The sequence below is a fragment of the Bos mutus genome, chromosome 20 (assembly GCF_027580195.1).
Source record: "Bos mutus isolate GX-2022 chromosome 20, NWIPB_WYAK_1.1, whole genome shotgun sequence".
NCBI classification, from domain to species: Eukaryota; Metazoa; Chordata; class Mammalia; order Artiodactyla; family Bovidae; genus Bos; species Bos mutus.
In genome coordinates this window covers 3,857,927-3,877,147 of record NC_091636.1, presented here as the reverse complement: position 1 = coordinate 3,877,147, position 19,221 = coordinate 3,857,927, and the positions used below count along the sequence as shown (strand labels likewise).

The 19,221-nt window shown below is 47.8% G+C and overlaps 1 protein-coding gene across 1 annotated transcript in view; it reads left to right on the top strand.

Moving 5' to 3' along the window:
* Positions 1–19,221, top strand: part of SH3PXD2B (SH3 and PX domains 2B) — a 123,674-nt gene that overhangs the window by 74,663 nt on the left and 29,790 nt on the right. The window contains exons 6-8 of the mRNA XM_070357423.1: positions 4,396–4,421; positions 12,295–12,429; positions 18,105–18,209. Of these exons, the coding sequence (XP_070213524.1) occupies positions 4,396–4,421; positions 12,295–12,429; positions 18,105–18,209 (266 nt within the window). The remainder of the gene's footprint in view (positions 1–4,395; positions 4,422–12,294; positions 12,430–18,104; positions 18,210–19,221) is intronic.

Sequence of the window (19,221 nt, the reverse complement as noted above, 5' to 3'; positions counted from 1 at the left end):
TAAATCATCTCCAGATTACTTATGATACCTGATGCAGTATAAATGCTCTGGAAATAGTTGCCAGGCACACAGCAAATATAAGTTTTGCTTTTTGGAACTTTCTGGAAATTTTTTTCCAAACATTTTCAATCCAAGGTTGGTTGAATCCATGGATGTGGGACCCACAGTCATTGTGAGGTTTGGCTGTATGTGTGAAGGGCTTAGCACAGTGCCTGGCACATAGTAGGTACTCAGTTTTCACATCTCCTTGGCTGTCAGGGCCAAGATGCTTGGATTCTGCAGTCTTTTATGAGATGCTAAGAAAGAAGCTAGTTGGTCTGTTTGGTTGTAGTACGTCCCTGGAAGGAGTGGGTACCAGGAGTGGGTACCGTGTGTAGATGCTTGTTCTCCTATGGGAGGACCAGAGTCTTTCCTCGCAGGCCTTCCAGATGGCTCTCCCATCCCCCACATCTCCGGGCGAAACCCAGCAGAGACAGGGTCAACCCATTCAAGTGAGTTAATTTCCTAAATGTTTCCCACAAGTGCCACCCACACTGAAAGCCTGGAAAACAATCCCAGTTCTTGCCTTGGGGAGCCTTACAGGCTGGTGGGCACTTTTTGAGCTAGAAAAGAGGCAAGCTGGTTGGCATTAAAGTTCAAGAGTAAGAAGCTCTTAAAAAAAAAAAAGCTCTTGACTCATGGTTGGAAGGGGAAAATCTCTTTGCTCGGTTTTTCTGTTGGTTTTACTGTTGTATATAGTAAGGAATATTTTGTTATTTATATAGTAAGGAATTAGCTTTGCTGTATTTGTTGTAAATATGTGTACCTTTTATCGTGCATTTATATTTTGTTTCTGGATTTTATGATGTGCATAAGTCTTATATTTTTGCGAAGTCAAATCCGGTGCCCAGTTTTTTTAGTTGTGACTTCTTTCACTTGCTTTCAGTCTAAGAAGGGCAGTTACCATTCAGACACAAGATAGTTCCCTTAATTTTTTTCTAGTTGATTTATGGTTTGGGGTTTCTTTTAATATTTACTCATTAAATCGATTAGCATTCATTTCAACTGACGGTATGTGCTGAGAATCTTAAGTTTTTTTCTACAGCTATAACCTTTTGAGTGCTAGAAGAAATCTTACTGCTCCGATTATTTAAAAACAAAAAATAAAAAAGACTACAACCTATAGTGTTTAATGATCATTTCCCTTTCTTCCCTCAGGAATAATACAAGAGAAATATAGCACCTGCCCTCAGGAGATTTCTATACTTGTGGGAAAGGCTGTGTGAGCATGTGAATACAGGTGTGCATGCACACACACAAGCACACCCACAAATAAGAACATCCACTAAAAATACAAAACACAGCCTAGACTGTACCCCGCAAAAGCACAAGGTAACAGCTAAGATAAGCTAACCGGCATCCTGCGGAGTGTGTCTATCTGGTTCCCAGAGTTTTCCTGGAAGGAAAGGGAAGTTTCCTATCTCTCTATCCATTCCCTGCTTTGTCCTTGGACAAGTGACTTGACATCTCTGAGTTTCTCTTTCCTCATCAGTAAAGTGGGCACAGCTAACCTTGCTCACATCTTGGTGAAGCAATATCCTGCTCGTGAAGGGTGATAATGGTGTCAGGCACACGACAGATACTTTCCTAGTGATGCCTTCCTGTCCTTAAGCCAGACTTTGAAGAGGAAGGAAGGGAGGAAAGAAGGAAGGAAGGAAGTTAGTTGCTGAGAGCCCAAGGGGTGGCTCTGGGGCCACAGCAGACAGCGTCACCTAGCTGTTGTTTAGGGAGTACTGAATTGTGAGGGCAGCCGCTCAGTGGCGTTAGTCCCTTGATCAAGTCTCTGATGCTCAGCCCTGAGTAAGGGCTTGCAGTGGAGATTGGGAGATTTGCCCAGCATTTCTAAGCAAAGACATCATGGGTTCCAAATGGTGCTTTTTGGGAGGGTTTTTGCTGCCATAGCTGGGAAAACTTGGGATCACCCTGAGCAAGTCACACAGAGGAAATAGTGTGCTTGTTTGAGCCCACACCAGCTGCTGCTTGACCCCGAGAGCCCCCTGCCGCCCCTCACTCCCCGCTCCAGCTGGGCCAGTGCAGCGGTAGCAGCGGGGACAGGGCAGGGCAGGAGCCGGGATTTCAGGTGTCCCGGACCACGGTCCAGGTCACAGCCTGGACAGCCATGCGGACAGAGGGCGCTCTGCTTAGAAGCAGACTTTAGGGGCCTTTGCTGGTGTGTCCTGAACCCGGCCGTTTTAAGGATAGCTCCTCCCGCAGAACTGTACGGGGCTTGGTCAGAGAGTGAGCTCCAGCCAGGCCTGCCGGGTTCCAGTCCTGGGAGAAGCGCCTCACCTCAGTGGGCCTCCATGTCTCCACCTGCGGAGTGGAGTGATGGGAGGGTTCTGGGGGTCAGTCGAGGTACAGCGCTCCGACCAGGACCCTGTCCGCAGTGGACGGCAGGGACAGTGAGCGGGAGATTCCCCTGTCACCCTCGCCTTCCTCCACACAGAGTGTGACACTGGGCCTCGCTGGACAACACCTGGCCAGAGGACATCACTCCTGACCGGCCCAGCCCTGCCGCTGCTTCCAGACATGCAGAAGGGCAGCCCCGGGCTCCAGAGCTTAGCTCCCTGCTCCCCAACTTTTCAGATTACACCAAAACATTATTAAAAAACCCAGACTTTAAAATCAGACACTGAATAGACATTTCTTCAGAAAAGATACAGAAATGGCCAGTGAGCATATGAAAAGATGCTCAGCATCCTTAGCCATCAGAAAATGCAAGTCCCAACCACAGGGAGATACCACTTCATACCCACTAGCGTGGCTGGACTCAGAAAGATAAGACAGTAACAAGTGGTGTTGAGGACATGGAGCAATTGAAACCTCCTCATGTTGCTGCTGAGAATGTAAACGGTGTAGCTGCTGTGGGAGACAGCCTGACAATTCCTCAAAAATTAAACCTAGAGTTACTGTTTCATCAGCGATTCCATCTCTATGTATGTAACCAAGAGAAATAAAAATTTGTACATGAAAATTTGTGTATACCGTTCATAAAGCATTATTTGTAATAGCCAAAAAGTGGAAACCACCCAAATGTCCATGAACAGATAACAGTGTGATTTATCCACACAATGGTATCCCATTGAATAATATTTTATTCAGCCATAAAATGTAATGGAACACTGATGTGAGCTACCACATGGATGACCCTTGAAAACATTATGTTACACGGAAGAAACCAGTTACAGGCCACCTATTGTATGATTCCATTCATAGTGCACGTCCAGAATAGACAGAGCCTTAGAAACAGCAAGTGTGTTAATAGTTGTCAAGGGCTGGAAGGAATGGCAATGGAGAGGAGCTGCTAAGCGGTACGGGGTTTCTTTTTAGATGAAAATTTCCTGGAATTTGATGGTGGCAGTGGTTGCACAACTTTGTGAATATTACTAAAAAAACAGTGAATTCTATACTTTAAAAGAATGAAATTTACGCAAGTGAGTTGCATCTCAATCCTTAAAAATTTAGACAGACTTGGATTCAGACCCTGGCCATGCTGCTTGCAAGCTGTGTGACCTTGTGTGAGTTAGTTAGCCTCTCTGTGTCTCAGTTTCCTCATCTGTAAAATGGGTGTTCAGAGAGCACGTATTTCTGAGGGTTATTATGAGTATTAAGTGAGTGAACTCAAAATACCTAGCAGGATCCTGGCACAAGTTAACAGTATTTATCAGAAATTTAAGTATTAGCTAATACTGCCATTGCCACAGTATCTATCTCAAGCCAACCATCTCATCTTACTTTCTGTAACACTGGACAGCTCTTTACCAATGGGATAATTTACTTAAAAGTATGTTGTAAACCCTCATTTGTAACATTGTGTTCATAATGCAGTTGTGTATATAAACTCTGCCGTGGTTCACAAGTATAAAACGTGATTGCTCATTCTGTATGGGTTCCAGCCTGTAATGGTGTCCTGGGTGTCGCCATGAGGGAGGGGTGCAATGTATTCCCCTCACCACCAAGAGTTTCCTGCTCCAGTTGTTCAGCTCAGGGCACTGCTCAGGGTAGGCGAGGCCGCCCCCGAGCCTGATGAGGTGGCCTCAGGCCCCTTGCAGCGTGGGGGTCTACCTCCTGTTTTCAGATTGCATACCCACCCCTGCCCATCAACTCCCTGGAGCACCCTCCTCTACAAACAGAGTGCAGATGCTGTCCCCAGGGCACCAGAGCAAAAGGAGAAAATTAAAAGGAATTCCTTCTTTTAAGGAGGTCTGGGTCCCTGGGGCTAATGTGGATCTTACGTTCATTCACTGGAGATGTTGTGGGAGGGAAAAATCTCCTTTTCCTAATGGAATAACTTGTAGCAATACACAAGAGATACTGACTCATTACTCTTCCCCACCCCCATTCTTTCCTATACAGGGAACATGTTGGGAAAAAGAAATCTGGTAAGAATATTTTCCATTTCTTCTATTGATTTGATGTTTAGTATACCCCTACTGAGTGATGTCCAAGGCCCTGGGCACCACATGGGGGATACAGCGATGGGATGAATGGATGGATGGATGGATAATGAGGAGCACTTGGGGCTGAGGGGACAGCGTGCAAGCTCAGAAATGCGAGTGTGCAGTAGATTTGGGCCTGATCCATTTGCCAGCCTCTGTGCCAGGCCTGTCTGTGTGCTTCCTTCGATCAGCCACTGATCTGGGCAGTGATGACTGCTCTTGCAGGCAGCTCCCGTACTCACTTCCACATAGTCAGTTCTCTGCCTTCTTAATGCACTTTCATTCCCTGGACAGCATGACTCTTTCATCAGGAGCAATTGTGGAAAAAAAGAAGGTGAGATTTTGAGTATGTGCAGAGTAAAGATTGAGTTCTCACAGACCTGGGGTTGATAAGCTTAGATTTACAATCGCCCAACTTTATCCTCCTGCAGCCCAAGAACATCCTGCATGTCTGCAAAGGCCCAAGCCCGTGCCACATCTGGAGGCAACACGGCCTTCAGAGCTTTCCAGAGTTCTAAATTCTTTTATTTATCTAGAACTCCAAGAAGTTTGAGGGGGTTGATAAGGAAGAGAGGAGAGGAGGCCAAGCAGAGATCCCCGAAGTGAAAAAGGATGCCTTCTTTATGATGGGCCTCAGTTTCCTCATCTGTAAAATGGGGATAAGGATAGTATTCTACCTTGTAGGATTATTATAGGATTTATTAATATAATAATATGTAAAGCACTTAGAACCGTGTGTGGCATGCACTAAGGATATATATGCTCTTTTTATGTTGAATAACTCATTCAACGCACAAAGGTGTTCTCATCCAGCATCAGTAATAATGCCAAATTCAACATCTTTTACCCCTTTACTTCCCCCTGGGTACCAGGCTTGTGGTCAGCTTTACAGGCCCCAAGGCTATTCTTGCAGGGAAGAGTAGAAAAGAACTGCATCTCTTTGCCTTAAGGTATGGGGTCATGCATGAACTCCAGCCTTTCCCCCATCAGTCTGTTTATAGCTCTGCTTTCTTGCTTAATAGGTACTGGCCGGAGCCGTGACATCCTGCTAAATCTACAAATAGCCCTTGAACCCTGAGGATAATGATAGGTTTCTTAGAAAAGAGCAGAGAGAAGAGAAGCAGACAGTCTTAGGCCGGTCATAGAGTTTCTGGCTTTGAGTGTGCGGAGACTTTCTTGGAGTGGACGGGTGGGAGGGAGGGAGGAAACAGACAGCTCTGGTTGGTGAAAACCAAGGTATTCAGTCAGAACAGGCTTAATGAGGGGACCAGTCTGGAGAAGAAAGAAGGAGCTCTATAATTTGTGGTGACCACTGTTACATCATTCACCTGCAATGATGGGGGACAGATTTATTTATAGTTCAACTGGGTGGAAAATAGCATCTTTCTTCATTCAGACTAAGAATCCTTGCTGGGATTAGCCTTATTTTTTTAATCTGACCTTTGAACACTTCCTTTAAGTTAGAACAAGCCTCCCTGATTAAATTCAAAAAGGATTTAATGTTGACAGCCCAACCCTGCAGTTTCTGTGCCCGAATTGTGAGTTGGAGAAGGCTTATCTCTCCAGAACGTGCCTGTTGTGGCTGGCTGGCTGGTTCCTGCAGACGTTGGCTAATGTGGTCTCAAATTCTGCTCATCCTGCAGGAAAAAAAAAATCCTCTTACCAAAATTTAACAGAGCATGTGATTATTTAAGGACCATCTCTTTCTGCTTTTTCTACCCTTTACTTATCGAAGTAGTCTCTTGTTTGGGGGCTCTTTCAGCAAGACAGACAGTATAGTGAATTTCTAGAAATAAAGTCCTGCTTTACTATTACTCATCAGTTAAAAAATTCTAAAGCTACCATCATGAAGAAAAAAAAATAGCCAAACAGAAAGCTTTTGTGGTAGGTGAAAGCTATTACCTTTTGAGGATATTTTATAGTATAATACTTCCTTAATGATAAAATTGCCCTTCCACTGTCAAAGCTCCTCCTTTCTCCTGACCTTTCCCTTCTCTCTTGTTCCCTGCTGAACCACAGGAGTGACATTTCTTATCTAGAAATACTTTGGTTTTACGCTTATAACTCCTAGAACTTAGTTCTCTCTGTATCAGCTTCTAAGTACTGTGATTACTATGCATTATAAAGCCTGGTTGCAATATCATAGTCCTCTAGTAGATGTCTCCACCTAACACTTAAATGGCCTGTGGCCTAGTTTGAGACTCCTTGTAGATCAAACGAATGATGTTTTTGATAAGTTGAGTCCTCTGGGTAAAATGAAGGTAACCTGCCCTGGAAGAACTGATGCTGAAAAAGCAGCTCCAATTCTGAGCCACTTAGTGGCAGGAAACTACAGTCTAAAGCTATTGTTAGAGAAGAATAGGAAGGAGATGTAGGTAAGGCTCAGCCCTGGCCCCTGAGCAAGACTTGGAAGGAGTGCCAGCCCTGAGCCCTGAGCCAGCACCTGGCCCGCTCAGGCCAGCGCTGAGTCCCTTACCCTGCCCCCTGCCCTCCTCACTTCCTGACTTCATGTCTTGTTCACCGTGAGTCCCCTCACTCTCCGGTCCCGTCACTGCTCATGGTTATCCTAGACTGGTTGGCAGCTTGGTGAGGAGAGTTGGTGCAGAAATGAATAGATCAGTCCATTGACCAGAGTCCTGACAATTGTATCTGGTACCACTGCACCACCGTCAGTTGTTGAAAGCAGGTGGCAACTGCTAAACTTTCTGAACAGAGTAACCCAACTTACCCGGACCCTGACTTAACCAGAGCCTCTGTCCCTGCCTACAGATAAGAAGGAGTAGTCTTTGGCTGCTTGTGAGGTGGACCGGTGCCTGCCGATGGACTCAGCACGAAGTGTTCTCAGGAAGAGGCCCGAGCTGTGTAGAGCAGGAAGGGTTTCTAGATGTCTCCATCCCCTCTTTGTTCATTCACACCACAAATGTTCACTGAGCCTCTGTGCTGCGTGAATAAGACCAACATGGTTATTCGTTCATTGTCTATTAAGCACCTACTGTGTGCCTGACAGTTTTCTGGGTCCCCAGGGAATGCAAAGGCCAGCATCATGTGGGCAATAACCTCACAGTTGGGTAGAAAAGACAGATGTGTAAACAAAATAAAACTGTAAATGCCGTGTGAGAAGGCATTTGAGTGTCTCCCTGAGGTCAGAAGTCATTTAAAGCTGTTTTAAAATATTCATTCTTCTGTTCAAATATTTATTAAGCCTTTGCGGATGCCATTCATATTCTGGGGTCAAGGGTTGGCAAACGTTTTTTCTCTAAATGGCCAGATAGTAAATATTTTCGGCGTTGCAAGCTGCATACAGACTCTGTCACTAATAGTAATTTTTTTGTTTCCTCTTCTTTTTATTCTCTCTCTTATTCTTTACAAGGTTTTAAAACATAAAAGTACATTCTTTGCTCCCCTTGCACAAGAATGGAGCATGGGCCTGTGAGCCTTTAGGGAGTGTGGGTACAGCAGTAAGCAAGAAACTGAGTCCCCGGCCTGACGGGAGCTTATGTTCCAGAGTAGAAAACAGACAAGGAGACGAGGAGATATATAGAACCCATGACGGTTTAAAAAAAAAGCATGGTGGCACGAAATAAAAAGGCGTGAAGTAGGGCAGGTGGTCAGGGGACATCTCTGATGAGATGCCACTTGAGCAGGAGCCTGAAGGAAGGGAGGGAGGGAGGAAGCCCTGCAGATATCTAGAGGAAACTTGTCCCTGGCAAGGGAACAGTAAATTCACTGTGCCCTGAGGTGGACATTGCTTTGTGTTATCAAACAGTAGCAAGGAGGCCTGAGCATAGTAACTAAAAATAATTGTGCCTTTAAATTTTTAATTGTATTTCTTAGTTCACATTCCATAGATAGTCCAGAAGTAATATTGTGTTTCACAATAGGAGTGACCCAGACTCCTGTCTTGCTGCTTTGCCACACGTGGCCAGCATTTTCTGAGGTCATCTCATGGCCCAAGGTGGCTGCTGCAGCACCAGCCATCACTTGCACATTTTAGTGAGCAGTATCAAGTAAAGGGTGAAATACAGTAAGCCCCTCCTGTAATGATCCTTACCAAGCAGTTACATAGAACACTTCTACTTATATCCTACTGGCTAACAGTTAGTCATGTGACCACTCCCAGTGTGAAGGAGTCTCATTCCAAGTAGCCCTGTGCCAAGCTAAAACTCAGGCAAGTCTATTTATTGCAGAAGAAAGAATGGGGGAGAAGTAGCCATCTGTGCCACCTTGGAGAGAGTGGAGGAGAAGTAACTATCAGCACAGACCAGGGAGGGCTTATAGGCCAGAGGGACTTTTCCTGAGTGAAGTGAAGGCCATTGCCAGGCCTTGAATTTCGAACTGTGATCCACTTTCTTTTTAAGTGTGATTCTTTTAGCTGCTGTGTCCAGAACAGACTGTAGGGGTCAAGGCTGGCAGCAGGAGGCCACTTAGGAGGCTAAGAATAGGTGGTTCCTATTTGAATGCGGAGGAGAAGAGGAGACATCCCAGGCAGAGAAAACAGCTATGCAAAGGCACCTGCATGCTTTCCAGTTTTACAAGTGAGCCAGGAATGAGGTGGCCAAAAAGTGTAAGCAGAGAGAAGAGAACAGTGCAGGTCATGGAGGACCTGAGGGCGCAAGGGAGCCACAGCAGGTGCTGAGCAGAGGGTGGCGTGACCAGAGTAGCGGTTCTGAGTGAGCACTCTGCCTGCAGTGTGGAGGGCCCACTGGAGGGGCGCGATGGAGAGCAATCACAGGGTGCCCCGCCTCTGCACCCCCGGCCCCAAGAAGCCTTTCTCAGACCCTGGTGCAGAGGATGTGGCTTCATGAGGATGTGGGTGAAGCGAGGTGATAGAGTGCTAGCAAGAAGGTCCTCCCACATCAGGCCTGCGGCTCTGGGAGGGTGAGTCCTGACGGCCACCTCTAGGGGCAGCAGAGAACCACCCCCCCACACACACACATACACACATGTGCGCAGACACCTCTTGCCCCCTCTAGCCTGCCCAGAAGACCTGGGCTGTCTGAGCACTAACCCGAGCAGCAGTCTCCGCGTGCAGCCTGACTGACGTGGGCGCTTCTCTAGTTCTCTGTCTCCAGGGGAGACCCAGGGAAGCATAGTTAAAATGAACCCAGCCCCAAAGGGGTTAAAGCAGAAGAGTAGCTGCATTCCTGGGGCTGCAGACCCCAGGGCAGGCTGTATTCTGGGGTAAACCTGTAGACCCATGGTTTCTATCTATTGCATTCACTAGAGAATGTGTCTCCTGCTCACAATGACCTGAGCCAAGAGCCTCCAGCAAGCCAGCGTCTGCTTTACTCGTTCACAGGAGAGTACCTCCTAGGAGCACAGTGCCGGGGGGTTAAGGAGCCGGTCAGGAGGTCACTGTCCAGAAGGGCAGCAGGGGAGACCAGGCACCAGCCTGCTCTGCGGCCACTGAAAGGTGTTAGCGCTCAAGTGGCCGGGCTGGTTTGGGCTGTCTGTCTTGCTTGAGGCTGGGAAGAAGTCAGCTCTGCAGACTGACCTAGGTGAGAGGTAACAGAGGAGGAGAGGGCTGGCAGTAGTGAAGACCCCCTGAAGCTACAAAGAAATAAGACTTGGGGGCGGTCAGGGAGAACCCACAGAGGAGGAGAGCAAGACCTCAGACACCCTTCCTTCCTACCATCTTTTCTTTCTCACCTGCTGCCACCACATGGACCTGCTTCAGATCTGGCCTTGTCACCAGCTGGCTGCGGGATCTGAGGCAAGTCACCTGATAGCTGAGCCTGTGTCTTCTTGTCCATAAAAGGAGAGTGGTAATACCCACCTTCAGGGCGGTTGTGTCGAGGTGGTTTATGAACAGTGGAGCCTGTGGTAGGCGTTCACGTGGGGCCACTTCCCTCCCAATCTTCTGAACCTTCATTCCACATCTTCCATCTCTTTTTTCCCCTCTTTCTCTGCTCTCACGCTTTCTCCACCCAGGGAGTGTGTAGCGAGGTTACCCTGGGGCCCTGCCATTTTGCTTTGTGACCCTCAGCCTGGGAGGGTGAATGGCCAGAGCGTGGTCAGAGAGTCAAAATGCAGTGACCCTTCACCCGGCTACCATGCCCTGCTCTGATTTTCCGCCTCAGAAATGCAGAAAGCATGGTTGTAACAAAGGGCTCTTGTGTTGCTTCTGAATGCCAGAGGCTGGGTGCAGTGGCCTGCTGGTAAATACTTCACAACCAGCCTTCTGATGGAAAGCCCAGCTTTGTAGCATTTGCCAATTTCCATGGTGTAAATACTCCCACTATGGCCAGTTTCAGTAAGGCACCACCCAGCAGAGTTGGGAAGAGATGCACAGACTCAGCTCCGTATGGGTGTATTTGGACACAGAATATAAACGGCTATTTTAGCGGTTTATGGAAACAATATAAGGGAAAATACTTCGAATCAGGACTTTCAGAAAACCAGGCCTGGTGGCAACAAGAGCCAGGCTGCCCTCCCACCACATTCAGCTTGCTGCTCTGAAAGTGCTGCCCCCTCTGTTTGGAGTGTCTGATGTCCCTTTACATTACCCATATCCTGTGATAGCTTTTCATTGATTTATCAGATATGTCTTAGTACTTAACCAGGGCTGCACAGCACTGCATCCTGTGGAAACAGCCTCCTTCGGGTCGCCTCTCCCCCACTGCCCCTGCCCTCATTCAAAGCTACCATCCTGTCTTGTCCTGCAAATCTACAGCCTCCATCTGGTCTGCTGCTTTTTTTCTTGCTAGGCTCTAATCCAGTCTCCGTGTGGCAGCCAGAATTGTCTTTGGAAAGATGTAAATCTTGTCATTCCCTTCTTAAAGCCCTTCAATGGCTTTCTCCTTTAGGGTTTAAAAAAATCCAGACTCCTTGCCTTTCCAGCAGACCCTCCCTGCTCTGGCCCATGCCTGCAAAAGTGATCTCAGACAGGAATGCCCTCTCCTTGCTCCTGGACTTCAGCCACCCCATTCCAGTTCCTAGAAGGCTCCCGGCCTGTCCTGTCCGACAGTGCCTGCGTTGCTCTGTCCCCACTTCTTTATGCCTTCTTGTCTCAGAGGTCTTTGCTTTACGTCACCTCCCAGAGGGGTCCGCTGACCGCTCCATTTAATGTAACCTCCTTTTCCTGCTCATTCTTTGTCTGCCATCTTGGTTGTTTCCAGCAATGCATCAATCAAAAACTTGTTGTTGTTCAGTCGCTAAGTCATGTCCAACTCTCCGTGACCCCATGAACTGCAGCACGCCAGGCTTCCCTGTGCTTTGCTGTCTCCTGGAGTTTGCTCAAATTCATGTCCGTTGAGTTGGTGATGCTGTGTAATCATCTCATCCCCTGCCACCTCCTTCTCCTTTTGCCTTCAGTCTTTCCTGGCATTAGAGTCTTTTCCAATGAGTTGGCTCTCTGCATCAAGTGGACAAGTATCAGCTTCAGTATCAGCCCTTTCAATGAATATTCGGGGTTGATTTCCTTTCGGATGGATGGATGGCAACAGATGGATGTTTGGTTGGATGGATGATGAGTGGATGCTTAGTTGAGTGGATGTGATGGATGAATAATGGCAGATCGATAGATAAATAGATATGAATGAATGAACTTTCCCACTAGGCTGTCATCCTATTTGGGGCAAGTACCATATCTTAATGAACTCTGAATCCTCAGTGCCTGCCAAAGGACGGGCACTTGGTAAATTGCAGTGGTTGAGGGAGCAAATGAGTGAAAGAATAAATGGATGAGGTGACCATTGAGACCAGTCCTGCCACAGCTTCTGTCTCTAATTGGAATATCCTCATGACCCACCTGCCCGCTATTCCCGGCTCCTGGTCCTTCACACATGGATTGTGTGATGACAATTTGTACCCCCAGGGGGCGACCTGACCTCAGTGGACCCCATGGTCTTGGAGCAGTATGTGGTGGTGGCAGACTACCAGAAGCAGGAGAGCTCGGAGATCAGCCTCAGCGTGGGGCAAGTGGTGGACATCATCGAGAAGAACGAGTCAGGTAGGAGGCCTGGACTCCCTCCCTTCCACCCTACACTGTCAGCAAGCCCCTGGGACAGGGAACACTGGGGAGTGCAGAAATGGCAGTAGCCAATCCAGGCTGGTCACTTTCCACAGACCCGGTTGATGACTCTCTAGAAATCTGACCTTGTTTGATCACAGTGCTTGAGTACTCCACTTGGTCACAGCTCACCAGCATCCTTTGGGTCATATGTTATCAACTGTCCTGAGGTTCACATCTGATGGACATTCCTTCTGGTTTCAAAGCACCTGGAGACAGAGCCCCCCATTGCAGCGGAAATTTGCTCTGTTGGCTTGCCTTTGGCTACCATGGGAGTCCTCATGCAGGTTCTGTCAGCTGTGGGCTCTGGCGGGATGCACACCCTGCTTCAGCCCTCTTGCTGTCACAGGAACCTCTATTCACATACCATCAGACCTGAGAGATGTTGCAGATTCAGTTACAGACCACTGCCATAAAGCAAATCATGTGAATTTTTTTGGTTTCTCCAGTGCAAATAAGAGCCCACAATACCGTGGGCTTCCCTGGTAGCTCAGCTGGTAATGAATCCACCTGCAATGCAGGAAACCCTGGTTGGATTCCTGGGTTGGGAAGTTGCCCTGGAGAAGGGAAAGGTTACCCACTCCAGTATTCTTGGGCTTCCCTGTTGGCTAAGATGGTAAAGAATCTGCCTGCAATGCAGGAGACCTGGGTTCCATCCCTAGGTTGGAAAGATCCCCTGGAGGAGGGCATGGCAACTCACTCTAGTATTCTTGCTTAGAGAATCCCCATGGACAGAGGAGCATGGTGGGCGACACTCCATGAGGTCGCAAAGAGTCGGACATGACTGAGCGACTCAGTGCAGCAGCACAGCATATAGTACTGTAATCTGTTAAGTGTGCAATAGCATTGTGTCAAAAAAACAATGTACGTACCTTAATTTTAAAAATACTCCCTTGCTGACCATCATCTGAGCCTCCAGTGAGTCATAATTTTTTTGCAGTACTAACATCAAAGATCACCAATCACAGGGTGGTCCAGTGGCTAAGATTCAAAAGTTTGAAATATTGGGAGAATTACCAAAATGTGACACAGAGACAGAAAGTGAGCAAATGCTGTAAGAAAAATGACACTGGTAGAGTTGCTTGATGCAGGGTTGCCACAAACCTCCAATTTAAAAAAAACATAGAACACATTATCTGTGAAATGCAACAAAGAGAAGCACCATAAAACATTTGTCTGGTTACTGGCCGGGACAGACTGTGATGAGACGCTGAGGCACTTAGCCTGGGTTCCTACCTGAACTCCGCATTTCACAGCCATGCAGGTCGCTTCATCAAAAAGGGTGCTCCAAGGATTGAATGAGGCAATACATAGAGAGTGCCCAAGCCTGTGTTTGGCACACAGCAAGTGCTCAAAAATATGAATTTCCTTCCCTTTTGTCTTTTTTAGCGGAATAGGGCATTGGCACCATTGAAGACAGATCAAGGAGCAGGGCATAAGTGGACCCTCTCCAGGAGAAAGAGGCATAAACCCACTGACTTTGTTGTGGCTAAAATGTGACGTGGGCTGGTATTAGTGGGCCAATCTCTGTGATATCCCAGTGACTAGCTGCTGCTGCTAAGTTGCTTCAGTTGTGTCCAACTCTGTGCTACCCCATAGATGGCAGCCCACCAGGCTCCCCCGTCCCTGGGATTCTCCAGGCAAGAACACTGGAGTGGGTTGCCATTTCCTTCTCCAATGCATGAAAGTGGAAAGTGAAAATGAAGTCGCTCAGTCGTGTCCGACTCTTCGTGACCCCATGGACTGCAGCCTACCAGGCTCCTCCGTCCGTGGGATTTTCCAGGCAAGAGTACTGGAGTAGGGTGCCATTGCCTTCTCCGCAGTGACTAGCTAAGGTCCAACAAAAAGGGGAAAAATCATTTCCAGCAGTCTCTGGATTGTGTTCCCTTTAGTCAGGAGATGAGCATTTAGCCAACCAAAACTCCTTGATTACTCAATATAGCGGTTGTTATTCCTGCTTCACAGCTGAAGACGCTAAGACTCCAAGTGACTCGGTCACTCATCCAGAATCTCGTGACAGGTTGCCGAGCTGGAACTCCTAACCAGTTCCAGCTGGCCCCAAGGCCATGTGACGTTCTAATTCCTGGAAATGAGTATAGTCAGCTCATGGGTGTGACTGGGATGCTCCATGGAGACAGAAGAAGGGAGCACCCCCCCCCACCCCGCTTTGCTTCAGCCCCTTGAGTGATGTTAGGAAGAACATGTTGCTGGGAGGAGAGGAGCGAGCAGGGATGGGGTGGAGGACGAGCCTGGTGTGTCCAGAGGGCAGCAGGGGAAAGAGAGCAGATGCTCAAATCTTCAAGTGGTCCGCAAAGTCAACAATTACTTTTAATTATGTTTTACTTACACAAGTAATATATGGATATGTTCCTCTTGAAACATTAATGATAAAGTTAAAATGTAATTTTCCCCACCAACTTCTTGCCTGGTCCTCTTTCCAGACAGGTTGCTCTTCTGTCAGTTTGGGGTGAATGCTTCTTGATAATTGTATACACAGGTGTATATAAGTATGTGTATATGCGTGTGTACACGTGTGTGTACATATATGTATATGCACAGTGTACACATTTGTACATGTGTGTGTGCATGCACACCTGCATATGCATGTGTACATGTATAACTATACACACACGCATACAGGTCATATTTCATGCATATTTATAGATTTTTTAACCCCAGTGGTGTATCATTCTATGCATTTTGACCTGCAGCTTGCTTTTCCTTTTTTGTTTTTTGTTGTTGTTGTTAAATTTTTTTTATTTTTGGTGATGCCGAGTTCCCCAACCAGGGATCGAGCTTGCACCCCCTGTTGTGGAAGCACAGAGTCTTAACTACTGGTGTATGCTTAGTCGCTCAGTCATAACTGTAGCCTGCCAGGCTCCTCTGTCCATGGGATCCTCCAGGCAAGAATACTGGAGTGAGTTGCCATTTCCTTCACTAGGGGATCTTCCCAACCCAGGAATCGAACCTGGGTCTCCTGCATTGCAGGCATATTGTTTACCGACTGAGCTACGAGGGAAGCCCTCTTAACTACTGGACCCCTGGGGGAGTCCCAACGTGCTCTTTCTTAAGTCGACTTTTAGCTCTTATTCCCATAACATCTGCACCCTACTTGGAGAGATGGCATACCAGAAGTCTTCTCTTCCTCTAGTTTGAACAGTGTATCTATGTATACACTGTGACTGTCTCTTTAAGTTAGAAACCCAGAAGGCTGGCATGGCAGTGGGCTTCGCAGGTGGCGCTAGTAAAAAGCCTGCCTGCCAGTGCAGGAGACATAGAAATATGGGTTCGATGACTGGGTCAGGAAGATCCCCTGGAGGCGGAAATGGCAGTCCACTCCAGTATTTTTACCTGGAGAATCCCATGGACAGAAGAGCCTGGTAAGCTATGGTCCAGGAGGTCTCACAGAGTTGGACATGACTAAAACGACTTGGCACGCACATACCCAGAACACTGCAGGACCATAAGATAGGCACATTTTAAATCTTAAGACACAGCAAACAACCTGCTTCCAAACTGTGGCCAAACCCATTTACTCTTCCTCCAGCAATGTGTGAGGCGTTAGTGCCAAGTTAAGAGCGGAGGCTTCGAAGCCAGACAGGCTGGGTGTGAATCTCAGCTCTACCACTTTCTTTGTGACGTTGGTCAAGTCACTGCCCCTCTCGGAACCCTGCTTCCCCATCTGTAAAATAGGCTCATAATGGAACACATATTGCTATCGTGACAGTGTCTTTATCTGCCACACACATACCTACAAAGATGAGTCCTTAGGAAGACATATATGGCATATTTCCTGATTTTCCACAGGTTTATCAACCCCATTCATTCATATACACACATACATATACACCCACACTGCTCAGCCACCAAAACATGTATTAAGAGGTGCACCCAGTCAAGCAAAGCCGAAGGTGGCTTCTGCTTCAAGGAGCTTGAAAGCCAAGGCCTCCCTGTGAGACCAGGAAGCTAGTTCAGAGTCTGCCCCTTCTTGCTCTTCTCCTTTGGGGTCTCCAGAGCCTGGAGGTCTGTAATCCTGCAAAGCAGATCCTGTTTTTCCCATTCATGCTGTGCATGAGCTGTTTGGGCCCTGAGTTGATGCGCTATGACTGTTGTAATGAGATACCACAAACTTACAGACTTAACACAGATTTATCATCATATGGTTTGAGGGGTTAGAAGTCCAGAATGGGTCCCACTGGACGAAAAGGCACTGTCAGGGCTATGTTCCCTTCTGCAGGTTCTGGATAAGATCTGCTGCTTTGCCTTTTCCGTTTTCTAGAGACCACCCACATCCCTTGGCTTGTGGTCCTTTCCTCCATCTTATGTCTAGCAGTTGCCCCCTTCTATGCCTTTCTTCCTTACCACATCTCCCTCGAACTGTTCTGCCTCACTTGAGATTACATTGGGCCCATCCAGATATGGAGAAGGCGATGGCACCCCACTCCAGTACTCTTTTGCCTGGAAAATCCCATGGACGGAGGAGCCTGGTGGACTGCAGTCCATGGGATCGCTAAGAGTCGGACACGACTGAGCGACTTCACTTTCACTTTTCACTTTCGTGCATTGGAGAAAGAAATGGCAACCCACTCTAGTGTTCTTGCCTGGAGAATCCCAGAGACCGTGGAGCCTGGTGGGCTGCCATCTATGGGGTCACAGAGTCGGATGTGACTGAAGCGACTTAGCAGCAACAGCAGCATCCAGATAAGCCAGGATCTTCCTGTTTGAGTTCAGCACATTAGCACCCTTAATCCTGTCTGCAACCTTAATTGTAACTGTTTGCCACCCGAGTCATTACTCTGCCTACCACAGGCCCCATGACAGCCCCTTCTCTAAACAGGGAGGGCCTGAGTCTGAGTGAACAGCCTCTCAAACTGTTACATCTGCAGCCAGGTTTACCTTGACATGAACAGAGGCAAAATCAGTGTCTCAGATGACTTACTAGGGCAGTGGTTTCCGTGTCAGAGAGCCCTGGGTACAAGTCTCAGCCCAGCCATAAGCTCTGTGAACTTGGACAAGTCTTGTCTCTTGTAGCCTCAGTTTCGTCTGCGCAATAGGGATAATAAACTACAAGTAAAATGGTAAGTGCTTTGCTCACCTTAGTGAAGGTAGCTACTTTCTTCACTCTCGTCCTTTAGAACAACCTTTCTCCACATCCCCACCCCTGACTCCCTTCCCCAGCCCTGTCCCAGGCTCAAGAGCAGGTTTCCTGTTAGCCTGTCTGTAGCAGTTAACAGTCGGTAAACACGGGTGTGCTTAGTCACTTCAGTCCTGTCCAACTGTTTACAACCCTACGGACTGTAGCTCACCAGGCTCAACTGTCCATAGGATTCTCCAGGCAAGAATACTGGAGTGGGTTGCCATGTCCACCCCCAGAGAATCTTCCCAATCCAGGGATCAAACCCACATCTCTTATGTCTCCTGAGTTGTTAGGTTCTTTACCACTAAAACCACCTGGGAAGCCCTGCATGGGTATTTGTGTTCTCTAATAAAGTGGTGACTTTTTTAGCCTCACCCTGAGTGTTGACTCCTCTCACGGCTGAGTCTGTTATTATATTCTGACGCACAGGCCTCATACTTGACCCAACTACATTCAGTCTGCACTCTCACTTTCTCAGGTTGGTGGTTCGTCAGCACTGCTGAAGAGCAAGGCTGGGTCCCTGCAACCTGCCTGGAAGGGCAGGACGGTGTGCAAGATGAGTTCTCCCTGCAGCCTGAAGAAGGTAGGAGGGGCCAGGCCCCCGGGCCTGCTGTGCCGCCGGCCGTCACCCGCGGGGGCCTCCTCACCCAGTGCAGTCTCAGCAGCTTCCTGGCTCAGGCTCTGTAGCCTGTGGACAGGAAGCCAGGCCCTGTGGCTGGGACAGGGCAAGCCCGCCCGCTCTTGGTGGCCTTGGGGAGCCAGCCCAGGTGAGCCTGGCCAGAGCTGGGGCCCTCATGCCTCCGTGGGGCCTCAGCGGGCCCGGCTGGATTGCTGTCCACACCCCACTCATCCTCCCTTGAATTATTCTGATGGCCAAGGTGCTGGCGCTGCTTCTGGCTCGTTTACAAAACATCTGAAGCCATCTGTAAAGATCTCTGCTTTGTCTGCTTTCTGTGTCGGCTTAATGGCCCTGCCTGGGTGTCAGGATCAGAACTGACCCTCTCCACTCACTTCTGTTTCCCAGAGAATTTTCCCCACAGGTGTCCTAAAGAGTGGTTCCTGCTGCATCAGAAATCCTAACCCAGCCACCTCCCCTCCCCTCACCCACCAAGAATTCCTAAATCGAGACTATGAACTCACTTTAAATACTAAACAAAGGGGTTCTGGAGTCAGGCCTGAATTTGACTCTCACCACTGAATTTGAATTTGTACCACTAACTGGCTGAGTGATCTTGGACCAGCAACTTAACCTTTCTATGCCTCAGCCACCTCCTCTAAAAATGGAAATGATGGTATCGACATCATGGGATTCTTTTAAGTTAAATGAGATCCCACATGCAAAGCAGTTGGCAAGAACCTAAAATAATAAATAACTAGGAACGGTTTTTACCACCGTTTTATCAGAGCTGTGGCTTACCTAGGGTTGAATATTTGCTGCTTCTAGTTGACTCTTTTTAGAAAGCACAGAGCTTCTTATGTATGTATTTAACATAAGAGAGAGTGAGGAAAAGGGGTTTCTATGCTCAAAGGTTGGCAAAAAAGCACACACGTGGTTTTACATCTAGTTTTATTACAGCCAGCACCAGCAGAGTAAA